Here is a 25606-nt window from a genome sequence, read left to right as displayed (position 1 = left end):
GCCAGTGAAAATTCAAAATGATTCTTAGTGAATAATTAATTGTCTTCATCCTGGATCATCTTTAATGAATGAAAAGGCTGGAAACCTGCCGGGCACAAGAACACGGCTCCGTGTTTGGGGCACAGATGTGCATTTTTGCAGGTGTTCCCTGAACTCCCTAGTGAGACATCCTGGGGCTGCGGGTTGAAATCCCCATTCATTACCTCCTCTTGGGATGCAGAAACCTGAAAATGCTGCACGAGAAATGTTCATTTTTCACTGAAGATGTCACACGCATCACAAACTGGGCACAGAAAATGCATTTCCCCGTGGAAAAGGCATTCCTGTGACAGGTGCAGGGAGAACAGTGGAGAGAAAGAAAACAGGCCGGGCTTGGCAGATACGTTAAGCGACTTCTGTTTAAGCACGGGTATTTGGAGCTCCCCGAGCCACGTGCCCATTTTCAGGCCGTCTCCCCCCAGGGAGAGGGGGCTCTCAGCCACCCGCCAGCTGCCATTGCTGCACCCGTTCTGCAAAAGAGGGTTAAGCTGTCCCTGCCGCCGTGCCGTGCCACCAACGCGCTGCAAAGTGCATGGCCCGTTTATCCCTGCTGGGTCTGCCGCAGCTGCCAGCTCCGCCGGGGATTTGGCCGCTGATTGAGAGACCGAGGCTTAGGGAAGGGCTGATGAGGGGTTCCAAACCTGCCCAGCTTTCTAACAGGGGTGAGCGTTCCAAAGGGAGCCACAAATTTCTTTGCAGCTTTAGAAGCCAAGATACTCGTTCGAGCAACAAAACGTGCTCTTAGGAGCTCACCTTGCCCTTCCCCGTGTTGGGCTTTGTAGGCGATGGCTGTAGGGGCAGAGGGCAAACTGGTTCCAGTTCCCACCTTCCTGCAGCTCCCCGAAGCCGTGCGGCCCAGCAGCCACAGGGAGGCATCAAGGGGATGCTCTGGCTCCTCATTAAACCAGGAGAAGGAAGGAAAGGCCTTGGGCGCAATTACCTTAATGAAGCTGGCAGCTCGGCGTGCTAACAGCACCTGACGCGTGGGGTTTGAAGCGCGGCTGCACAAACACCACCACCAGCGTTTTCAGACCCCTTAAAAAAGCACAAGCACCCGGCAAAGCAAATACCTGTCTGAAAGGAGCCTAGATACCCCTGCTGCAGAGCAGGCAGCGAGTTTGCCTCTTAATTAAGCATATGTTCGCAGAAAGCATCTGCGCACTGAGAAGCCTCAGCCCTTCCCTGCTTCTGCGGAAAGCGGCTCTCCCTGCCAGCAGCTGCCTCCCGGCTGGGTAATGGTGTGGGCGACATTCGCCTTAATGCCCACAGTGGGTCTGCGTGGTGCCAGCAGCCTCAGTACAGACTGCAATCAGAAGGTGGTTGTTTGGGTTTTTTTTTTTTTTCTTTCCAGCCTTTAGAAAACACCAGTGACTTGCAGGTGGTGAACAACCGAAAACTACAAAAAGGCAAAAAGCACGCGACGAGTGTTTTGGAGAGCAGACAGAAAAGGATCCCGTGTTCTGCCCGGCACGCAGATTTTGGACTCAGATTTTGTTTGTGTCACGCACAGCTGCAAGTTAGGCTGGCGAACACAAGTAGCACTATAACATATGGCAAGGAACATTTTAAAGCCATGGCTGCTCACACCCTGATCAAACCCAGTTTGCAGACAGGAGATGCGGAGGCTGCTCCCGCGCGGGCTGAGCAAGCCGTCGGCAGGGTTCGATCAGTCTGCCTCGCTGCAGGATTTTTTGCTTCGTTATGGAAATGTACCAGGACACATTCAAGTTCAGTCCAGCTCTGACAGGACATTCTTCAAAACTGGCTTGATGGCCTCCTCTTTCCTGACCATCACAGGAATTCACAGCAGATATTCCCCATCTGCATCTCTGCTCCTATATTGTACTTACTTTGGTTCCCTACACCGATTATGTCGATATTTGCAGAGTGTCAGAAAAAGCAGAACGAGCACAGAATTTTGCACAACTGCTTCATTCAGATAACCATGCAAAGCACTTTAACAGGTATCACAAATTACATAAAAATGCTCTTTTCAGTTCCTTATTTTGCTTCACTATGAATATTACTGTACAGACAAAAAAACCCAAGGAAATAAAAGACAGAAACATGGGCTGATATTTTAAGGCTATGGATGCCTCCAGGAGTAGCTATCAGTCCATATCACTGATTTTCAAGCTTGCTGAGGGTTATCATTAAAATAAAAGGCACGTACACGTGTCTAAACTAAGTTTTAGTTTGAAAAACTATCTAGCAGATTTGGATATGTATCTCTTGCTAGTTTCAAGAATAAGTAGAAATTGAAGTCCAGTAGAGAAGAAACAATAGCCACAAAGTTAAGAATATTTTTTTAGAAAAGAATCCGGCCACGCTTTTCTGTCAAAGAAGTGAAAATATGTGACATTCACTTCAAGTGGTAGAAGCTGGGCATGTCAGGGGCTTGGCTGAAAATAGTTGGTTGCTTAAAATTTTTCTATTCTGGGGATGATCACATTAACTGGAAGAATACTATGGTCCAAGACAAGAATAATCCTGATGCTTCTTATAAGTTTAACTGGAAAGTCCCATGGAGGATGGGTCAGAGGTAGAGTGTTACTGAAAGGAACCGAAGGTGGATTTGAGATATTGGTAGGCACATCTAACTATAACCGATTTATCCTGGATAATAAAAACAGCAGAAAAAATAAAATGCTTGAGCTGCAGCATAACTTATGCCAGCACACTGGCCATTCTGGTTATGTGCTTATGTGACAAACACATCAACACTGCTATTGCTGCCAGACCTAGCTAGATTAAAGCAAATTATGCAAATCTCTGCACTGCACTTCCCCAAATTCAGTGCAAACATCCTAAAAAAATAAAGGACTACTACTACAAGAAAGATGGGGAGAGAACTGAGTCCAGCGGTTGTTAATGGACACTCCAGGAGACAGCATCATCGTGAGATGTTACTCGCAAAGGCGACTCAACCAAGGAGGGGACAGAGGTGACACAGAGTCCTAGGCTGAAGGCCCCAGCTCTGCACCATGAGGGGCTGGTTAGGTCTCAGGGACAGAGCCTCCGAGGAGGCTGTCACTGCTGACCTAAGATCACCCAAAGCAGCATAACACAAAAACCTTCAACAGAAAGAGGTACGACCACCACAACTGCCTCCACCCCTCTGACAGAGGGCAACAGCAAGGACTGTCTTGTAACCAAGAGGCACGATTACCCCCAGGTAGCCCTCAGGTCCCTGCTGACAAACACGTGCTGCTCTCCTAACAGGACTGCAGCAGTGCTCAGGGTCAAGGGAGGCCCTACCCCACCGTAGCACCATCCCAAGTCTCTATCCCTTCTCCCACGATCAGCCTCTTGTCAGCAGTTTAAGGGACTCCAGACAGTTGGAAAGAACTGTAGGTCTGACAAACATCCTGCTGCTGGGCCACTGACAAACTTCTCCTCCACCCCGTAAGCCATTCAAAGCACGCAGCTGTCCTGCTGAAATGTAGTTTTCCTGCAAGGCTGCCTGCAGATTTCCTGCTAGGCCCTGCAAAAGCAGAAACCTCCTTTGAACTGCTTTGTAGGGCAGGTCCGCATGACAACCCGAGATGTCTGTAGAGGGACCAGGGACATCCCACCTGCTGCTGGATCAGCACTGTGAGCCCCACCTGACTTCCCAGAAACAAGGACAAAACTCTGTGTTCAATCACCAGAGCCAAAGCAACAGAGTTATTGCAGCTCCATGTCACACGAGCCACAGTGGCAGATCACCTGCATGCCATTAACCTGGACTGGACCACATGGCAGATATCCTGGGCTCCTACACTTCCAAAATATATCCCCCCCCGCCCAAGCTGGGGAGGCATTTCTGCTAATGCTACTGGGCTTACGACACAGCCGGTGAGAGCTCATCCCAGGCACTACAGGCAGTGGGGACACATGCACAAATACACACACGCCTCACCTGCCATTTCATGACAGAGTATGCTTTGTAAAGCACCACTGCTTCCACATCCTTGAACACTTAGGGAAAGACTTTTTCATCAGTAAAAACGCACCCACATTTTGTCAGAGGAGAAATAGATGTAGGCAATATCCCATGGAAAGATCCTTCTTTCTACAAGAAATGTCAACTTTTCCCCAACAGACTAAAAAAAAAAAAGAACAAAGCAAGATTTTTATTATTTTTTTTTTAACTTAACAAGTTACATTATCATGGGGAAAAAACAAAACTCCAAGTCCAAATGTCATCTTCTACTGGCTCTCCCTCTGTTCCCTTCACTAGGGTAGCAGTTTCTAGAGAACTTTTTGAATCTTTGGGAGCAAAGCCAGAAAGCATCCCCCATGCCCAGCAGACTGCTGGGCTCAAATTACTTAGTGGATTATCTCTTTATGATTAAAGGATTTTGGCTCATGTTCAGAGATGTTACAGTGCTTCCCATGAGGGGTCCTGTTTACTCAGCTACATCAGCATTTGATGCAAGTGCAAATGCTTGGAGAAAGAGGGACTACCCACCAGTTTGGGTTCAGTTCAGTATATTCCTGTGAAAAGCTGCCAGGAGGTGCTGCGTTTGGGCACAGGTTGGGCACAAGATGGAGGAGAAGCAGGTACGGACTTGGTTTTTGCCTCATGAATGCATTTGTTTCCTGAATTACATGAAAACATTAAAAAGCCTCATGTCCAGAAGGGGTATAAGGAGTAACTGATTGCAGAAAAGTCATAGAATCATAGAATATTGAGTTGGAAGGGACCCATAAGATCATCGAGTCAAGTCCTCATGGTCCTTCAGGTAGAAGCAAGGGCAAAACCATGTATTTGTACATCTGTTGCATCTTTTCTTAACCCAGCACCTGCTCTATATAGATATTTATCCTACAACTCTGGCTGCTCTAGAGGCATTCAGTAAAATACCATTTAAAGAATTAATTCTAAACCAAAATCAAATAACGTGCTGTACCTACCTAGCTTACCGTGAGGACTTTCAAGCCCTCCCTCACAAAGCCTGGCAGAGATAGGGCAAGGCTGCTTCGCTTACTGCCCGTTATCCTTTCAGTCTTGTCATGGCCCAGGGACTTTCTTTGCATGGCACAGGGCATGTGGGCAGGAGGAAGAGGGGACTCATGCTCCAGAGAGACCATCTTGCTGCCTGACACTCCTCCAGCCCTCGTGGGATGGGATTCATAGCACTGCCTGCCCTGAGCTTAAAAATAACTCAGCTGAAGCTGGTTAGAAAGATTTATGCCTCTCAGCACATACCTTGCTTCCAGCTTGTATACCAGTGATCTCCTGACACAGTGCAGAAACATCTTTAATTTAGGAACATGGTGTCATCACCCTGTTCACAAGGGCCATCCTAAACCTAATCAGGTGTCTTTGCTCCGCTATTTGTCTCAAACGCTGGGCCGAACCTGCAGCCCCAGTGGCCAGAGAGCTCCTAGCTGCCAGGTTGGCCTGGTTCAATGCTCCCGTTTGTTCCTGTGTGTTTAACCTGACAGCCAATGCAACAAACGATCACGCAGCTGCACGTAGGCAGTCCTAAATGAAGCCCCACAGCTTGTGTGCAGGTTTGGCTTAAGTAAATCCTCCAGAAGTCTGGATGAAGCTGTCTGCAGGAACAAGCCAGGAATTGCCTTCTCCAAGACTTCTTCCTGCTCTTCTGCTTTACGTGGCATCTTTCTTTGAAGCATGACGTTGCAGTGGTAGGAGTCCCACTGCCCAGAAGATCACCCAGGAGCGTAGATGCTCTTCAGACCTCCCACGGCTCGGGCTGCGCTCCCTCCTGCCAAGACAAAAGTACTGCACAAGCGCTATCTAGTGGGTACAGCGAGGGGCTGCGAGTTACCACCTTTTGCTGTGTTTCCCTGCACACACCAAGTTGCTTTGCTCTCCTGCATAGCTGGCAGAATATAGATCCCTTTAGCAGGGGTCTGCCTGGCAAAACCCACTGCAGGCTGTCCGATATCAAGGGTGGGATATTTATCTTGACTATCAGGAATGGATAAATGTATGCAGATAAAACCTCCACAGCCCACTGCTAGGTGCAAGTCAGGGGCTTGCTGAGATAACTACATTGCAAGGGTAAGTGCAGAGACAGGTAACTGACCTTGGTTTGCTTCATCATATTGCCAAATGAAGTTACTTATGAAAGCCTCCATGTGGCCTTTTGCATTTGTAACCATTTTGCCCTTCCAGTGGGCAGACACAGCTCCTTTTAAGATTCAGATGGCACGCTGGCGAGCACTCTGAATGCGTGAGAACTTGCATTTCCAATGCAAAATGAAAATGGCTGAGTCACCATTTTATCAGGTGCTGAATAAGAACAAGTTTATTTTTTCACATCTATAATTATATGTTTGAAAGGCCCTGGAGCAGCTCTCAGTATGAGGAGAGAAGATGCTCGAGCGAGCTGTGCTGATGGACAGGGCCCTTGGTTGGACAGGGCAGGGGGAAGAGCAGCGCTGGGGCCAGCAGCAACTGATGCTCCCTAGCAAATCATGCTCTGCTTGTTTCTTTCCAAAGTTCTTCCTCACAGCACAATAAATATTTGTGCTTTGGGAAGGATCACAAGGACTGGGCAGGAAGAAAACAAAGGTTTTATTTGACTTGTAGGACCTTCTGACAATGGTACTACATTTCTATAATTAAATCAGTCCCAACCCAGGCCAGGAATAAGCAAGGAAAAACAAGAACCAGCTTCCCCACTTAAAGTACATTAGCGTCCCAGCATTTCCTAGCTAGCAGACAGGCCAGGATTAGCATATTTAACATCTCATCCCTAGAAGTTGTTTCTTCTCAACAAGGAGAGACAGAACAGAAGAAAAGAAGGAAATACACTGCTGGTATCATTCTTGACATATGGCTATATCTGGGTGTTTGCTTTTGGCCGTTCAGTGCCTGCCACATAGCATGGCCCCTCCATCAGGCAGCTGTCGATACTGGGAAAATTGAGTTTACTCTTAATGAAAGACCACAGCCAATAAGCAATCAGCCAGTGTGCCCTCCATCCCGTGATTAATGATCCAGGGAATATTTGTCTTCTGCAGCACTGCCATGGCTCTCCCACATCTGCAACTATAGGTCTGAGTCACATCCCAAAACGGGAGGGGCACCTAATCTTTCAATTCGACTTAGTTGTATGTTGGGATGGAGAAAATTTCAGGAGCAATGCACGTGATGCAAATGTCGCCAGGAGGGGGGCAGTAGCCCATCGCTTCAAACCCAGATAAGTGTGGGTCGCAGCTAACAGGGGCAATTCCACCCATTCCTCTCCCTGCCTCCTGCTACACCTGTCCTGCTGCTTCCCTCTCAATGGCAGTGGTGCTTGTGTGGCTCAGGTAAGGCTGATTTGATTGAAAATTAACCTTGCCAAAAATAATAATAATAAAAAAAAATAAGGGGGGAAGGCTAGTTTCCTGCTCTGGCTTACCCCCCAGTACTAGCATCAGCATAGGGAGGGAATAAGGGTACGTGCCGACAGATGATGGGAACACAGGCTTGTCCCCCTCTCTTGCACTGCAGTGAAGCCACTGAGGAACTGCAGCCTTGGTACCATGTTCCTACAAGAACAACCTCTAAGTCAGCTCAAAGATTGAATGTGCCCTGCAAATCCCTAACCTGAACCACATTTCTTGGCCTCCCTGACAAGAATACTCTAGAGACTCATCTGTCTTACTTTTTTAATTCATCACATATTTAAAACAAAACAAAACAAAAAATCCCACCTTGTCACCAATAAATGTCCCTTGCATGCACAGGTCTCCTCAGGAGGGAGTGAGAGATTTGACAGATAAGAGCCATAATCCTCTGTGTGTGCCTGGAAACTGCTTAAATATTATTATGGCCATTTAAGAAGCTATAGAGACCCCGGTGGGATCTGACTCTCTAAATAGCAAGATCAACCACTTAGATGAAAGAACCTCTTACGTTGCGTCAAGTGGACTTGAGAAGGAAGCAGAAGGGAATAATCATCCTCAGCCTTTTAACAAACATTTGAAAGTGGAGCCATAAGAGATGAAAGGAGAGCAATAAACATATTACCAAATTAAACCTCCATGGTTAATATTTAGACATCATAGAAGCTGGCACCTTAAGAAGAAGTGAGAGAAAACAGATCAGAAGAAGAGAGAAATCTCCAAAAGTTTGTTCTCAGATGGCCATTTCCAGTGGCAATCACGCTAATTGCACACACAGATTAGGCAAACAATCACGAATGCATTTTTCAAAATCAAGCCCCACTTGTGTTACTCTTGCAAGAGTTTCCAATCAACAGTTTTCAATCGCAAATACAGAACAGTTTAGTCATCAGAAAGCAAAAGGACGAAGAATATATGGAACACGAAAGGAAAACAATCTCTTCCCTATCTTTCCACGCTTCTGTAACCAACTCCTTCTGAACATTTAAAAAGAACATTTTCTATTGACACGAGCCATAAAAAGACTTTGGTTTAATGAGCTCCTCTCATCTTAAAAATACAGAGATAAAAATGTAAATGCACAATAGAGTGTTTCAAGTAACTTTGAAGGGGCTATTATCGAAGTATAAACATGACTATCTACCATCTGACATCCTGACTGCTACTAATATTCTTTATGGAAATTTAAATAGTTGTTTCAAAGTGCAGTTTACCCTTTCATCATTAAAATCACTTATATGTTATAATTCACCTATCTTGAGCAATGAAAATACGGTCTGCTTTCCTTCTCTGAATAAGCACAGTTTTAGCAAATCACTTAAGCACGGGCTTAAAATTAACTAGCTGATTGAGGTCACAGCCCACTTTGCCCATGCGTTAGCACACTGCTGCAGGTGATATAGAGGATAAGTAAGCCTCAAACAACAGAGAAAACCCTGTTTTCTCCGAAATCTACCTCCTGAGACATTTCCATTAACATGTAGTGTGCAGAAGCTGTAACTCTGAGCACTTTAAAACCAGTGCTGTTGCTGATGCAGTGTTAGAAACCTTCACTGAGCAAGGCTCTCTTTGGAGGGATGGAAGGACAGGGCATTTGTTATCCACACATCCATCATTGCGCTATCCCAGCTGCTGGCTGGCCACTTGCTAACCCTGCAGGCCTTGGCTTACAGGTCACACTTAACCCTTAGAAAGCAACTGCCCTCATCTGTTTCTTTTAGCAAGCTGCATCTTTGTCTTTAGCAAGCTGCACTGCTACTGAACCTTAAATACTTTTGCATGAGAAATTTATAATGCATGGGCTTTTAATGGGAACTTACTGAATGGCTGGGAGTCTCAAATGCCTCTTAGAGCACAAATGAGGAATCTCAACTGTACTCTAAAATTCTCACGGTGCATCTTCTGCTAAATACCTAAAATCCTATTCCCCCAGTTCCAGTGTCCAGATGGAGTAATATTACACTACTTTGAAACTCACAGTTCTTCAGAGGTCCATACAGGTCCTGGGTTAGTCCCACAGCTACCTTGCAAAGAAGGCAGTATTGTCTCCATCGTACAGATAGGGGAACAAGCCAGAAGGAGGTGTGGTGGCACTCAGGGTGGAGTTACGTGCAGACACCCACAGCCTAAATGTCAGACTGAGCAACTCTCCCTCGCTTCCCTTACACTCGGTGGAGATCTTGTCAATACAATCAATGGGGTTTAAGCTGCAGCTCATCACACCATGCAGGAGATGTGTACTACAAAGGAGCTCAGTTGTACCCCACATATTCTGGTTCCTCTCCTCTGGCTGCGGGGCAAGCCCAGATCAGCTGAAGAGATGTGCACAGGAGGGGCAGCATCTCACCCCACCATCTGGCATCAGCACGGAACCTGCTCCCCCCCCCTTGCTCTGGTCTACGGGCAGCCGACCGCCACCGCAGCTCGTCAGGCAGAATGGAGTTCGAAGCATCCACAAGATAAAACCGTGTCTCAAGGTGATCTCCTATGCTTCGTCACACACAGAGCTTTCAGCACAGCCATCCTCATCTCCTGACGTGGCTGAACGGCTGACTGCAGCTGTGTCCACACGCAGCTTGAGATACCAGTTTAATCACAGGCTCACAGGGACTGACAGCTACAGAAACTCATCGTTTGGCCATAAGAGCCTATTCACCAGCCTGCTCTCCCTTCTGCACCCCACATGACAACTACCATCTCGCCAGCTGGACTGACCCCACTGTTTGCGAGCCCCTGAGGATGGGAGCAGGGTCCCATCCGGTCCATTGTAAATGAAAGCAAAGCAGAAAATGCCTTGTTTTTCTTGGTGCTTGAGGCAAGAGAAGGAATGAAGAAGTGAGATGCCTGCCTATGGCCCCAGGAAAAGAATGGAAGAGCTGCTTTTGTCAGCTGGCACTGCCAGGTGAGGATGGGGATGGCGGTGCCACTGCACATGGCATGCCATGAAGGCCAGTCTAGTTCAGGTTCTCCTCCTCTTTAGAAAGAGACTTCTCATTCTGGAGGACACACTGAACTTAGGCAATCATGGCGACTTGGATTTATCTAGGATTCAGTTCTCCTCCATGGCAAACTGGTTTGCGTGAGATGTCTGCTTGAATGTTTTGATGGAACTGTAATTCAGAGATGGGCTGTCTGATGGTGCAACCGCTTTCCCCTTCAGTTCTAGTTCAGCCTCTGCTGGAGAGCTGGGCATGGAGCTGACAGCCACAGGGAGGGGAAAAGTCACGGGGAAGAACACAAACAGCAAACCTGAGCCACCAGTAAACCCGAGCCTATTTCCCTTCCATGCACAAGAATCAGAAAATCATTTTGGGGGGGGGGGGGGGGGGGGGAAGAAAGAAGCATATTCAATTCATTCTTCCCGTTTACCCCTGCAATATTTGAGCTATAGTTTGTGAGTGCTGTTGTGCTCTTCTCATTGCAACAAGCACATGGTTTAGCAAAAGGCAACAAAGAAGATCAAAGGCTCTTCAGACTGTAAGAGAGAGAGCTTAGCAGGGGTATCCTTGAGGTCCATGAAATCACAAGTAGCATGAGAGGAGCATAGGATCTGTTATACACTAGCTCGTTCCGTACTAGGTCTCAGGAAAGCATCAACCCAAGCTAGCAGGAACCAAGTTCAAAACAAAGGAAAGGAGGAGCTTCTTCACGCAACAGGTCTGGGGAAATCCTTTCCACAGGACACTATGATGCTAAAAATGTACGTGAACTCAAGGGGATTCTGGTCAAGTACATGGAAGAGAAATCCACTGAGAATTTCTAAGTACATTGAACCATGTCTGACTGAGAAAATCTTCTGAGCTGAAAATAGCTAGCAGCTGGGAGAGCATTTGGGGGGCACATCATATTGCTGTTTTCTTACTTTTTTCCATCTGTTTAACATGGATGGAGAAAGACTACTGGGCTAGATGGACACTTTATTCTGTCCCAGTTTAATTGCTCTCATATTTTTCTGTTAATTGATGCTGCCTTCATATGTCTTTTTTGGTGACTTCTTTCGGAGAGGCCTCTTTTTTGCCAAATAATCCTCTCCAGTCTACATTAAACCAGTGAAGATCTGGCTCTATAACACAACGGTACTGTGGATAAAGTGAAGCTGAAATAGACAGTAAGACACACTGGCTCCTGGTCTCAAGGCTTAAAAAGAGATTATAAAAGTGCTCAAACAGAAGACTGTCCCTTGGCAGTTAGTGGGGCAACATGTGCTCACTGAGTAGCAAGCACATCTTTCCTCTCTAACGTTTAATCCCAGCAGTGTTTTACCAGAAAATGAATATTCCCATAAATAATAGAGAAGTGATGCCTTTCTCTCTTCCCCAGCACTGCACTGTCTTCCTCTTCTACAGCCTGGGAGCAACAAAGCAGCGGGGAAAGGGTAGAGAGTTTGAGATTTGCACTGAATTTGGAGCTCACCTGTGTGAGCAGGGGGACAGGAGAGAAAGAGAAGTGACAGCTCCAGGCTGAGCAAGGGGGATGCACCCAGCACCTCCTCCCTGCTCTGGGCGGGTGGCAGACCCACACCTGCCTTTCCAGCACACTTCAGGGATCTGCATTTCTCTCTCGGCACCCCGCCAGGCCCTTGTCAAAACAGGATTTTCATATGAAACCCCTTTTTCCTCAGTGGACATGTACATAGGCAATGAGCCCTCCCCACAGTGCAGGGGCCACCTTGTGCCAGTACAGCCCCTAGCACAGTCCCCAAGAGGCACCCTTGGCTATTCCGCAAAGCAGTGTGCCTGTCTGGATCTTTCTTCCAGTTTGGGGGGGGGATGGGGATGTTCCACTACTGAAAAAGAAAGCCTCTGTTTTGAGTGTTTTTATATTTAGCAGACTATCATACAGAACCAGTGTTTCCTGACCTTCTCTGGGAGGTTGGAGCACCCCTCACTGAGGGGAGAGCTTGCCTTGCCAGCCAGCACGTTAGACAGAGAAGTATTGACCCAAAGGGCACAGGCTGTGGATGGGCAGGAGAGAAGCTGTCATGGGAATGCTCTCAGCAAGACCCACCACTTGCCAGGGACGCCAAAAAAGTGCAAAATTCATTCACTAAAGTGTTTCCTCAGAAAAGGACATGCTCCCACTTAACTGTGCTTTTTATTCATGCTTCACATACCATCTGAAAAAATTTGATTGCTCTAATTGACCTTTTCTAAGCTCAAAAAAAGCCCCAAACCAACCCTAAAAACCAAATTCTTGTCACCTTCTTGGCCAAGGTGCTGTGAATGAGCTGCAGGGCAGTAACAGATCTCCAGCAAGACGTTGTAAGATGTGTGTCAGCCATTTACCAGGTGAGGTAGAGGCAGGGAAGGTGCATTTCACGTGCTGAGCAGCCTGCAAGTGGCTGGGAGACATGAATTATATCCCCAGAACTGCCTCTTCAGGTTAAGGGTGAGAACAGTAAAGGGTTCATCACAGAAACTCCAGCAAATGCAGAAACAGAGGAAAAAGCAAATGGAGTTTCTTTGTCTTATCCATAAAGGGTAAATCCCAGTTATTAGAGAGGAACACCCTAGCACAACTGCAGGACGTTAAGCCATACGTGAATATTTATATACATATTTGTCTGATTGACCAACCGAATATTTACAAAGATTATATCCTGCTTGCACAGAACATAAATACCTGGGGAAATCAGCCTTTCAAAAGCAACACCTAAGAGTTCCTCCAGCCTCACCAATACACCACCTAGAATATCCCTAAGCTATTTCTAAACTCAAGAAGCAGGTAAGTAAAGGGCTTGGGCACATAGAGATGGGAGCAAGGAGAGCACTGTGCACCGCGACATAGGAAGGTGTCCCCAAACCATTAGGGTCTGTGCTTGACTTTCAGTGCTGCGATTCCATATAGGGTCAGATACACTTAAAGATGCTCTGACTGCTACTTGATTTTGTTTATAAAAGCCCATGGCATGCATGCTCCTGTCAGGGCTATCCACATATAAAATTAAAGCTTCTGTTTCCACCAGCAAAAACAACTATGGAAGAAAATAAGCAATGGCAACAGTAAGTCACAGGAACTCAGAAAAGCAGTGGCAGCACATTGGCTGCCCAGTCCCACCAGCAGTATAATCATTATTATTTTGTTTGGTTTGGTTTTCATTTCACATTGCCACAAAGGAGGAAATCCAGAACTTGAGAAGGAATTTGCAGCCTGGAGGACTTGGCAATCCCCTTCCAGTGGTCATATGTAGACACACCAACATCACAGAAACGCTCGAGTATTGTCCCTGTGGGAGCGTCACGGACACTTTGGATCCTTGTGCTTGTCCAGTTTGAATGCTCTGTTGAAGTATGCCCAGCTCTACGTCAAGCCCCGTAAGGAAGACTGCTATGGCCTGTCCCTCCCTCCTAGCACAGTTTGGGTCCTCCCAGCAGAATTCCCTATCCCGAAAACTCACTAGACTAAGGCAGAGCAGGGAGCGCCATTTGGGTACTTTTATCCACATGCATGTCTAGCTACACTTTTGTATTGGTTTTGTTTGGCAAGGTTTTGGTAGCGGGGGGGGGCGGTTACAGGGGTGGCTTCTGTAAGAAACTGCTGGAAGCTTCCCCTGTGTTCAAGAGAGAGCGAGCGCATATTAGCCGGCTCTGAGACGGACCCGCCGCTGGCCAAGGCCGAGCCAATCAGTGATAGTGGTAACGCCTCTGGGATAACATTTTTAAGAAGGAAAAAAAGTTGGGACGGAGAGAAACTGCCGCCGGAGTGAGGAGTGAGAACATGTAAGAGAAACAAGCCTGCGGACACCAAGGTCAGTGAAGAAGGAGGGGGAGGAGATGCTCCAGGCGCCGGAGCGAAGATTCCCCTGCAGCCCGTGGTGAAGACCCTGGTGAGGCAGGCTGTCCCCCTGCAGTCCAGGGAGGTCCACGGGGGAGCAGATCTCCACCTGTAGCCCGTGGAGGACCCCACGCCGGAGCAGGTGGGTTCCCGAAGGAGGCTGTGACCCCGTGGGAACCCCGCGCTGGAGCAGGCTCCTGGCAGGACCTGCGGATCTGTGGAGAGAGGAGCCCACGGAGCAGGCTTTCTGGCAGGACTTGTGACCCCGTGGGGGACCCGCGCTGGAGCAGTGTGCTCCTGAAGGACTGCACACCGTGGAATGGACCCATGCTGGAGCAGTTCGTGAAGAACTGCAGCCCGTGGGAATGGCCCACGTTGGAGGAGTTCGTGGAGGACTGTCTCCCGTGGGTGGGACCCCACGCTGGAGCAGGGGAAGAGTGTGATCAGCCCTCATCCTGAGGAGGTGAAGCGGCAGAAAATAACGTGTGATGACCATAAACCCCATCCCTGTCCCCCTGTGCCGCTGGGGGGGCTTGGTGGTGAAATCCGGGAGGGTAGTTGTGCCCGGGAAGAACGGAGGGGTGGTGGGAAGGTGTTCTGAGATTTCATTTTACTTCTCATTACCTTGCTCTGGTTGATTTGTAATAAATTGAGTATGTTTTGCAAATTGAGTCTGTTTTGCCCGTGACGGTAATAGTGAATGATCTCTCCTGTCCTTATCTCGACCCGCGAGCCTTTTGTTATATTTTCTCTCCCCTATCCAGCTGAGGATGGGGGAGTGATAGAACGGCTTTGGTGGGCACCTGGTGTTCAGCCAGGGTTAACCCATCACAACTTTTTAAGCCAGTTTCATTAAAAGTCCCCCCTTCTCCATTCCTCTTCCTTGGTGCTGTCAGCTCCTTATTCCACTCCCATGCTCATGTAGCTCTCCCACACTGTCCATGTCTTTTCCACCCACTGTGTGTCCACGTTTTGCATTTAAAATGCTCCTCTATGCTTCTGAATGCCCACATGCATGCATTTTCCTACTCTTGGACCTTTTCCCTGAAGGACCCAGCATTTCCTCTGCATCCTGCCCACAGTCCCTGCAGGTACACTTGCACGGTCAGTGGCACACCAAAGAATTCTGTTTGAGAAGATACCCTGGAAGAAGGGCTAAACACCGGGACCAAATTGACTATGTTTGCCACAATCCCAGCAGAGGGCAGGGGATTTTCTTGTTCTCTCAACCCCTTGTTCTATCCCCAGGAAGACCAGCAACGTCAGCAAGTGGGTATCAGGTCTATGACCCTGGGGATAAGGCCAGTGCATTTCTCACATGAAAGACTCTTGACCTACAGCAAACAGATCCCCCCAGCTGGTCCCATGCACAGCTGTGGCTTTATAAAAAGACTTACTGAGAAACTAGTGGGACACATACAAGAACAGAGAGCAGAAACTCCCCATCTCAGCTCTGCCAGAGGCAAGCAATGACTTCAGTCAAGTCGCTTCATCTCACTGTACTTACTGTTGGCCACCCGTCCCCTCAGTGGCACAAAGCAAGCTGATTAGGACGGAGCAGCGTGATTGCCGGGCTATGCACAAGTGAGTTTTCAAATGAACAAATGGCTGTGAATGCACATTAAAGCAGGAAGGAGACACTAATAAGGAAACAATTAATTATTTCATGGGGTTTAGAATGGATTTTTTTCCTATTCTTTCGTCTTATCTGGAACAAACAAAGCTATAAGGGAATAAATACAATTCCAGAGATAATCCATACTTTGGATCCTGGAAGCATTCAGTGCCGACTTCTAGAAAACAAAACAATGATAATGACTCACACTGGGCCTGTGGGTGGCTCATCACAAAATTAGCAGCAGCTTCCATGCTCCCAGCTGAGATTGGCTTTGCTGGGTTGTTTTCACAGATCCCCAGGACTGCAATTTAGCACATGCAAATAGGCCCAGCAGCCAATCGCAGCCACAATACTAGAAAGGCATAAACATGCCATTTAGAAAAATGCTTTGCCATACAAAACATGATTACCTCCTTCCATGCCATTTCAGGCTATGGGAAGAAATGCTATTTTTATTATTAAATGTTACACATCTCTTTTCCTCCAAGGGGAAGAATCTATTTAAAGGCCTTTTAAGCAAACATCTATTCATACAATTGAAAGCTTTGTGTACTACTATTGCATTTAGGGATGCGATTGTTCCCCAGTACTCAGCACTGGTGAGGCCGCCCCTCGAGTCCTGTGTTCAGTTTTGGGCCCCTCACTACAGGAAAGACATGGAGGTGCTGGACCGTGTCCAGAGAAGGGCAACCAGGTTGGTGAGGGGCCTGGAGCACAAGTCTTATGAGGAGCGGCTGAGGGAGCTGGGGCTGTTTAGTCTGGAGAAGAGGAGGCTGAGGGGACACCTTATCGCTCTCTACAACTGCCTGAAAGGAGGTTGTAGTGAGGTGGGTGCTGGTCTCTTCTGTCAGGTGGCTGGAGATACAACAACAGGAAATGGCCTCAAGTTGCGGCAGGGGAGGTTTAGATTGAATATTAGGAAAAATTTCTTCACCCAAAGGGCTGTCAAGCATTGGAACAGGCTGCCCGGGGAAGTGGTTGAGTCACCATCCCTCTAGGTATTTAAAAAACATGTAGATGCCGCACTAGGGGCATGGTTTAGTGGTGGACTTGGCAGTGCTAGGTTAATGGTTGGACTTGATGATCTTAGTGGTTTTTTCCAACCTAAACGATTCCATGATTCCATAAGCAATCTCATCCAGCTTTCAGAGCCTGCTGAACTTTTGATGCTATCTGTACCACCTGGCTTAAAAGGTTTACAACTAGCATCAGTTTGGTAAAAAAAGGAACAGGTTACTTCTGGAAAGCAGTAGAAAGGGCTGTGGGAAGAGAAGTAGACTGGTTTGGAGAAAAAGTTCAGTAAGCCAGAAGTGAATCATTCTCACAAACAAAGCAGTAGGATTTGAGTTTCTTTAATGAACAGGGCTTTTCAACTGGGAACCGATGGCTGTGAATACCTCCAGATGGGTTTGCTGGAAACAGAAAACAAGCCTGCTGTCAATGATCTGTCTGACAGGGAAAACAGAAAGAATTTTAGGGATGATACCTGTTAAAAAAGGTTGAAAACCACTCATCTAAAACAATGATTCTGGTAAGTATTTGAGCACATGATCATCTTAAACTGGGACTAGGTGCATGCATAGAGTTAAATATGCACTTAGATGGTTCACTGAACTGAGACCTACCTCCGGAAATACTCCTTGGTCTTTGAGTGGACGTGACCTAACGATCTTCACACAGCTCTTAAGCTGAAAGCATTTGCTCTGAAAGTCATCAGCTTTAAATATCTGCTTATGAACTCGGATTCTTTTGTTACTCTTCAGTTGGAAAAACAATATCACAGAAGACAGTATTTTATAGAGAGAGTTATTCAGGAAAACCGATGGAAAAATCTTTCATTAGATTCTTGGTTAACATTTCCCACACAGACTTACAGTTCATAATGTGTCAGAATTGCACATGGTGTTTCAACCGAGACAAACTCTTCCTCTTCCCTTGGTTTAGTTTGGGAAGTGAAGGAAGTTGAACTTTATTCCTTCGCAAAACCACGTAAACCTCCAGGTGAGAATTGCCATAAACCAGCCAACCTCTGCTTCAGAGTACTGTTTATTGTCCCGATTACAGCTACTTAAGAAAATTCAGATGAAGCTTATTTTGCCTGAATTTGCTTATTCACTGAAAATAAAGCATTTCACAAATATGATTCGTTATCAGTGACGCTCTGGTAGGACCCAGGCAAATTTCAAGACTCAGAAGACTGAAGATCCGGCAATTCCAGATACCCAGCTCTGTAAGCCCAGACATCTGGCTGACAACTATGCATTACTAAACCACCTTACACCCAGAGAGTCCCTGGACCCGCATTTGCTTCTGAAGATCTATGAAGTATTTTACTGCAAACTGAACAATAAAACCCTGCATAATATCAAAGACTTTCCTTTGCATAACTACACAGTGTGAGCACTTAAAAAAAGTTATATGCGTATAACTTTAAATTCATTATAATCTGTATCTGTGAACTTCTCTATGATAGAAAAAACTCTATCAAATCCATCATTTCTAGCTCAGCCAGAAGACATTTTTTTTACAAAGATGCACAAGCACTATGGGCTTCCAGGAGAGATACTTAGCATATGTCTACATGAGAGGGTTACTTCAGAATAAAGTGTGGATTTAAAATGCTATAGCTATTCTTGAATAATACCCTAGAGGAGTGCTCCTATTACAATAAGAAAGATTTTTCAGAGTTTTGCTTAATTCATTTCCCAGGTGAATTAAACTAAATCAGACAAAGGTATTCTTTCCACTAGCATATGAGTGTCAACAACAGGCATTATCCTGGAACAGCACATACTTAATTTCCACTGGTCAGCAAGCATTACTTTTCTAAAGACACACAACAGGAAGAGGAAGCCTGAGCAAAATGTACACAGGAACACTGACAGACTCTGAACAGTGGCAGAGAATAGCAGGCAAGGGAGCTGGTGCAGGAAGGAAAAAGTGCTGATGACCCCACAGTGCAACACCACTGCTTTTCAGCCTTGCGACCCACTCCCATCTCCAGTTCAGTGGCATTAAGCCACCTTTCCCATCTCCCACCACCAAGGCACCTACCGCACTCTGATCTGCCACAGACCAGAAGTGCTACCTAACTCAGCAAGGAATTGCAAGTTTTACTATCTGTCACCTACGTACACAGAGCTATTGCTTCCATTAATTTGAAGCTGACTGTACGGTATTTGCTATACACTCTAACCCACTGTCTACTTGAATCAATAGCAGTGGGGAAAATTTTCTAGAACTGGTGTATGTAAGTAAAGTGTACATGAATGCATAGATCACTGCACAAGCAAAATAAGGAATGCCTGTTCTGCTCATAAGCCAAATACTAATCTTGAACATGCAATTGTACCTCTTAGTTGTGTGATTCCATTTGCATCTGCAGATAAGATGTCTTGCGTGTGCAGACACTGCAGACACATTATGACAGTGCCCCAGATAGTCTCAAGACAAACGCAAAGATGCGTATTGGCAGTAACAGACAGGCTAATAGCAGAGCCACAATTTGACCCTGCCTACCTCGACAGAATGCTTGTTCCTATTGCCCCAAATATGAAACACAGTGTTGTGATGCCTAGAGAAATATGAAGAAATATGTGCCAGACCTCATTTTAATTTGCCGTAAAGCCAGTATCAATCAGCATATTTCCAGGACCATCTCCAAATTCTACCAGTGTGAGAGTCCCAGGGAAGCCAAGTTCAGGGTTCACTTTCAATATGAGCTTAATTTCTACTGAAGGCATCAATTTGCAGAATAGCGATTTAAACTGTGAAGTACTCTTATCTGAATGTTTGGGAATAGATCAGTCTCTGGATACCAGAGCCTCTACTACTGAAAACAAAGCTGAAAATGCATTGCTGCTGAATGTTGTTGCTAGTTGATGTGATGATGTGAGAAATATCTGTGGTTTTAGCAATGCTGCATCCCACAGGAGGGTCTGTACAGGAGCCAAAGGCAGAACAGGCATGAGACAGAACCACTCATACAGACAAATAGGAAGTCCTTACGAAGAGGGGCTGAAACACTTACTAGCAGAAATCTCCACGCAGCTATTAATGTAGCCTATGGGTACAGGGCCTTTTGCATCCAAATGGCTGCAGACCAGGTACAGGTCACCTGAAATGTTTTTTCACAACTCCATCCATAGTTATATCAACAACATGATCATTACCTGATGTTTACCTCAACCTTACCAGTGTAGTAGCTACCTATTTCATAGTGTTGACTGAGAAGCCAAAAGCAAAAAAGATTCTGGACTGACAAACCACACCTCCCAAGCAAAGGGGAAAAAGGTGTTAGAAGAGAAAATAAAATACTTAACAAAATTAATGGCGATTGTACCATCAAGAAGGGAAGTATCTCTGCACGTACAATACAATCAGTCAGCTTACAAATTCTGAAACTAAGCTAACAAGTGAAGTACCTGGAAGATGATACAGGACGATTACTGTGCTAAAATACTTGCAAAGAAATACACAAAAGACTAGGAATAAATCTCTTGCTCTGTATTACTATGAATTACTTGCACTTTTGTGGTGCCTTAGAGACCCATTAAGCCCCATTTTGCTAGGTGCTGCTCGAACAACCAAAGAAGCCTGCCTCTGCACAAAGACAAGTGTCTGCAGACCTCAGAAGTGGAACATAAGAAAACAACAGGCTAGAGTTAGCTAAGAGTAAAAACATGGGAGGTCTTATCATAACAATAACAAAAAACTTGTTAATATTTTTGCTAGCATCAGAACAGAGCTGTACAGTACTCCACAACTATCTTCAATATTTCACTGTTTTTCTTTGAGGTATCATGCATTACTTTGTCAGAATCAGGAGTGGCCTGAGGCTCTGAGTCAGCACAACACACAAGTATGAATCTGACTTTAAACATGTGCTTACTTCCTTATGACTTTACATTAAAGAAAACTTAGATAGGAGGAGAGCAAAGGACTTGGTCAATCTGTCATTCGACTTAAGTGCACAAAGTGCCAAATAGTTTGGCATAAATCACCTACTATCAGGATAACTCTTCAGATCAGAGGATGAAGGGCACATAAGTAGCTCATAGCACTCTATGCCGCCACTGTTGTAGTCCATGTTTCCATGGCCCTTCCGTTCCTGCAGTTTATAATCCTTTTTCTGGTTTACATCTCTGACTGGCATAGTCCCCACAGTGCCATGCTGGGCACAGCACTACACCTTTAGGGCTGTTGCAGGAGTGTATACCCATCTCCTGAAGCATGCTTACCTTTCGAAGATATAGCAAGGAGATCTCTCCTCCAGCAGGCCCAGCACACAGTGACCCCTTTATAGGTGGAAGATTTCATTTTTACTGCACTTTTTTCAAGAACTTAAAGACCAACCTTAACGGGGAAGGAACAAATGCAGCCAAGAAGAGGGAACGTATTTTAGCAGCCTGATTCAAAGCAATAGACCACATCTGGAGTGCCCAGACTAGTGATGGCATGGGGCTCGTACCTGAAGAACAAGGTCAGTTCGAGAAAACAATAGGAGATCATTCCCATGGACTGCCTCTTTATAGAACAACCTCATGAAATACAAAGAGTACGCAACGTTCAGTATCAGTCCGTCAGAGTGGGAGAGATAAAGAAATATTCAGTCACCACATATATATCAAGCATGCTTCAGCACCGGATTCACGAGTAAAGCCAACCCAGCTCATCAGTGCAACTATTAGCACACTATCATCAACTTCTGGTTCACTGAAGTTACAGCCTAGCATGCCCTATGGCCTAAGCACCACCCCATTTTAACCAGTAGGTTATCGTACTCTTTACTGCCCCAGGTTTCCGAATGGCACAAAGCAAACATTCACACATAGCACTATGAAGAAAACTCCAGTATAGTTTTTCACTGAAAAGAGAACAATGTGTGTAATGCTTCCAAGCACAGCCACAATTTGCTCTATTTATTTATCACATCATTCTTCAAAGCAGGCCAGAAAATACTTTCAAGGGAGCCAAGCCTACTCTCTCAAAGATTTCCAGCACGTCCACTATTGTCATGAGACAGTCACAGACAACTTGCACAAACGAGTCTCGTGGGAGGGAAGAGGATACTGAGGTATACACAGGTGGCTATAACCACTAACAAATTTTCTTTAGCAAGGCCAAAAGGGAATCCAGGCTACCTCAGCAACAGCGTTCCCCCAAGCACAGCCTTTCTCTTCAATGGACAACACCAAGTATTTATGCAGGAGGCATGGAAACTTTTCTCCTCTAGGACCAAGATCTCACATAGGAAACAACACAAGTGTTAGCAAGCAATACTCTAAAAGACATCCTTGTAAACACTCGGTGCCCAAAGATTACAATAGTCAGGGTTTGATAAGCAGATCTACTCAAAAGCCAAGTAGGAACCGAAACCCAGTTAAGCTCAAAGCAGTAGGGTTAGCACTGTAACTTCTGTAGATCTTAATAACATGGGGCTTCTTTCCACAGGTATTTACCCAGTATTTTAGAAAGAAAGTCAGAGTTATGAAATGCACATAGCACAAAAGAAATTGTGGACACACCACTTAAAAAGCTTCAATAAGATCACCCTAAAACTCAGGGGCGGTGCCACACCAAACCAAGGCGCTCACGCACTTATTCCCCTCTTCAAAAAGTGCTTAGGTACAGCTCAAGATCAAGCATATCCTTCAGCCCTTCACCCCACTGCACTCCCCATCCTGGTGCAATGCTCCCCCCGCAACAGACTGGGAGCCAAGAGAGGTGCTGGGAGTCTCCCAGCCCCCCATTGGGAGCAGCTGGGGATTTCCCTTCACTTCTAGGGGCATCCCCACTCAAAAATGCATTTAACACCCTCCACCAGAAAAGCGTTGCAACACTGCTACTACAAACACAAGGTACAACACAAGGGAGCTCTTACAGTGGGTCCAACCCAATCGCTAGAGTTGCGCAGGGCCATAGGCACTCTAGGGAAGGTTATCTCTCTCCTGACCAGGTGGTGATGGAGGTCATGGTTGGGGGTCCCAGGTGGGATGGGAGATACAGAGGTCCCATACAGAGAGAGGGACCTGTGCGGGTGGGATGGGGGACTCTAGTGAGGGTCATGTGCGAGGTACGGACCCGTGTGGGGGATTCTGTTCGGGTGGGGGCTGCAGGTGGGGTGACAGGCAGGGTGGAGGCCTCGGGTGGATTGGGGGTCCGGGTTGGGGATGGTGTCACGGCGGGTGGGGGGAACCTGGGGGCGGACGGGACGCGGGTTTGAGGGATGCCGGCATGATGGGGACCCAGGAGCGAGGGATGCTCACCGGGGTCAGCACCGCGGACAGCGCCCGGTCCATCCCGGCCACCTGTGCGCGGCGCCGCCGGCGGCGGAGGAAGAGGAGGAGGAGGAGGAAGAAGAGGAGGAGGAGGAGGAGGAAGGCGAGGAAACGGGGCCAGCCGGGGCCGAGCGGCGCCCGGGCGGGGAGGCGAGGGCGGCGGGGACAAGGACGCGCGCTCCCCACCTGGGCTGTGGCTGGATCTCAGGCGCCTTCCACAGAGACACTGCAGCATATGCGAGCCTTTCTCCAGGAGAAGCCCGAGAATCCTCATGGATTTCACTTTGTGGCGCCCTCCCGCTCCTCGGAAAAGGGACCGGCCCCGGAGCGGCCGGCTCTCAGCGGCGGGGCGCCGGCCCCCCTCGCCGCCAAACTTCCCGGCCCATCGCCGCGGCCCCGCCGCGCCCGGGGGAGGGTGGGGGACCCCGCCGCCACTTCTCGGGACTTCTGGGCTGGGGGAGGGCAGGCTTTGCCGGGAAGGGGGGGGGGGGGCGGGCTGGCTGGAAGGACGTCAAGCCCTAGAAACACGGGCGGCCGGCTCCCAGCCCTGCCCCCTGCCGGCACAGCCCCCGCCGGGGCGGGGAGCCGCCGCCGCCGGGACGCCCCCCCCCCCCCGCCCCCTTCCCCTGCTGCCGCCGGGCTCGGCCGCGCCGCTCCGCCGGCGGGGAGGCGGGCGGAGGTTCTCGCCGTTTCCCCCCGCCGCCGCGGAGAGCCCGGTCCCGCCGGCCCGCAGGGTTCCGCCGCGCTGAAGTTGTCCGAGTCCCGGCGGGGAGGGAGCGGAGTGGAAGGAGGGAGGGAGGCGGCCCCGCGTCCCTGCCCGCCCGCCCCCCCCGCAGGCGCCGGGGATGCTCTGCTCGGCGGGGCAAGGCAGGCTCCGTGCGCCGCGGCTGCTCCCAGCCAGAGGCGGCACCACGTGCGGGGGGCACCGAATACGGCCCTCCCGGGGCTGGCTGCCTGGCAGAAACCACGGGACCTGCAACGTGGCTGGGAAGAAGACACGCCTCTTGTCTTAAATCACCCGTGGGAGCGTGTGTGCCTAGAAGCTAGAAGCAGGGGTGTTCCTATAAGCACACGCTTTAAGCGAGCGAGGCTCCCTACTTGCACTTGCAGACCCTAAGGCCACGGCTTCTGGCCAAGGTCGCTCCACTGAAACTGAAGGTTGATTCTTTCTTACCCGGTTTTATACCATCGCGGTTACAGCGTTGCAGACCCAAGTCCCGGCTCAGTTTTTGCGTAGGGCCCGTACTTCACACGCGAGGAAGGTTGGGGAAAGATGCTCACCTTAGAGCCGTCTTCGATTCATGAAACTACGCAGCGCAAAACCCACAGCACAAGGCTGGAAAGCACAGGAGCACAGAAAGCTCCTCAAAGGAAATAATATTAGTATATATAAAACCCACTCAAATGAACTTCCACCTGCGTAGGCTCCGGTACTGCACTAAAAGGCAGCTGCCTCTGGGACAAATCTGAACCTTGCACTGGGGTGAATTTCTACCTGGATTACCTTGTGCTCAAGCAGGGTTACCTACTCACGCACCACCTTTCAAAGCCTTCTCTGCTGTTTTTTTCTCCTGGCACCTGGCAAAAGTGGCCAGGCTTCTCTGACCAGTGCATGAGATGGAAGTTTTTCTAGAGAGCGCACTCTAGGATGTTAACAGGCTTGTGGCCAACACTCCACAGGGATGCGAGAGTGGGGATACAGACTTTGTTGTTAACACTTGCTAGGATGTCTCTCAAGTCCACACAAAAAGAAGAGGCACAGTCAGCATGATACAGGGTGAAACACTGCTTTGCTCACTAGGAATTCCATTAGGATGGAACAGTAAAAGCTATAAAATACATGGAGATCACAGTACCAAGGAACATAAACCAGGCATAACAAAAGAAATGCTATTCTAGTATGAGAGCCTATTGAGGATTTGTGGCAAAACCAGTATTTGTGAGAGCACCCGGAATCTTTCATGGCCTCAGTAAACAGCCTACAGTTTCAGATTTCCCCTAGAAGAGGGGGGGGGGGGGGGGGGGGGAGAAAGAAAAACAGTTAAAATGCTAAATGTTTCATGAAATGGAAAGTCTTATTTTCCAGTCAGCCCTACTTCATACACTGAAAACAGCACTTAGCTGGAAGCAAACCCAGTAGCATACAGCCCAAGACTGTTAGAAGGATGCAAGGTATTAATAAGTAACCCCTGGGATCCATGCTAAACTCAGTTTTTGTTATCTGCTGTGATTTGTGCTGAAAAACATCACTCTGTATGTCTTAACGCATAAGCTATTTTACACAGGACCCTGCACATGCACCAAGTCACAGCAAAAAGCTCAAGGAAACTGCCCTTCTCCCTCCTCTCTACATGTCCCCGCTTACCCAGGATCATTGTTCCAGCTACACTCCTTAGCAATATCTGCTCTACAGCGATCATGGAAGACTACCGTGCCATGTCAGGCAATCAAACTGAGATTACGGCTGTTACCTCTCCCCTTGACCCACAGTTGTTTCCTTCAGTTCTCCACTATACCGGATCAACGAGCAAGCCTGTAGCCCCTC

General features: G+C 47.7%; 1 protein-coding gene across 2 annotated transcripts in view; it reads right to left on the bottom strand.

Annotated features, from left to right (window-relative positions):
• The window catches only part of FGF12 (fibroblast growth factor 12), a 237910-nt gene that overhangs the window by 125879 nt on the left and 86425 nt on the right, over window positions 1–25606 (bottom strand). Inside the window, exon 1 of one of the 2 annotated variants that reach the window (XM_049802972.1) lies at window positions 23248–23618. The exons of the other annotated variant lie outside the window; for it this stretch is intronic. Within the exon in view, the coding sequence (XP_049658929.1) occupies window positions 23248–23335 (88 nt within the window). The 5' untranslated portion in view covers window positions 23336–23618. Of the gene's footprint in view, window positions 1–23247; window positions 23619–25606 lie in introns of those variants that run through there. 2 annotated transcript variants of the gene reach the window in all.

Source organism: Accipiter gentilis, chromosome 6 (assembly GCF_929443795.1).
Source record: "Accipiter gentilis chromosome 6, bAccGen1.1, whole genome shotgun sequence".
NCBI lineage: Eukaryota > Metazoa > Chordata > Aves > Accipitriformes > Accipitridae > Astur > Astur gentilis.
This window is presented reverse-complemented; position numbering and strand designations above follow the sequence as displayed.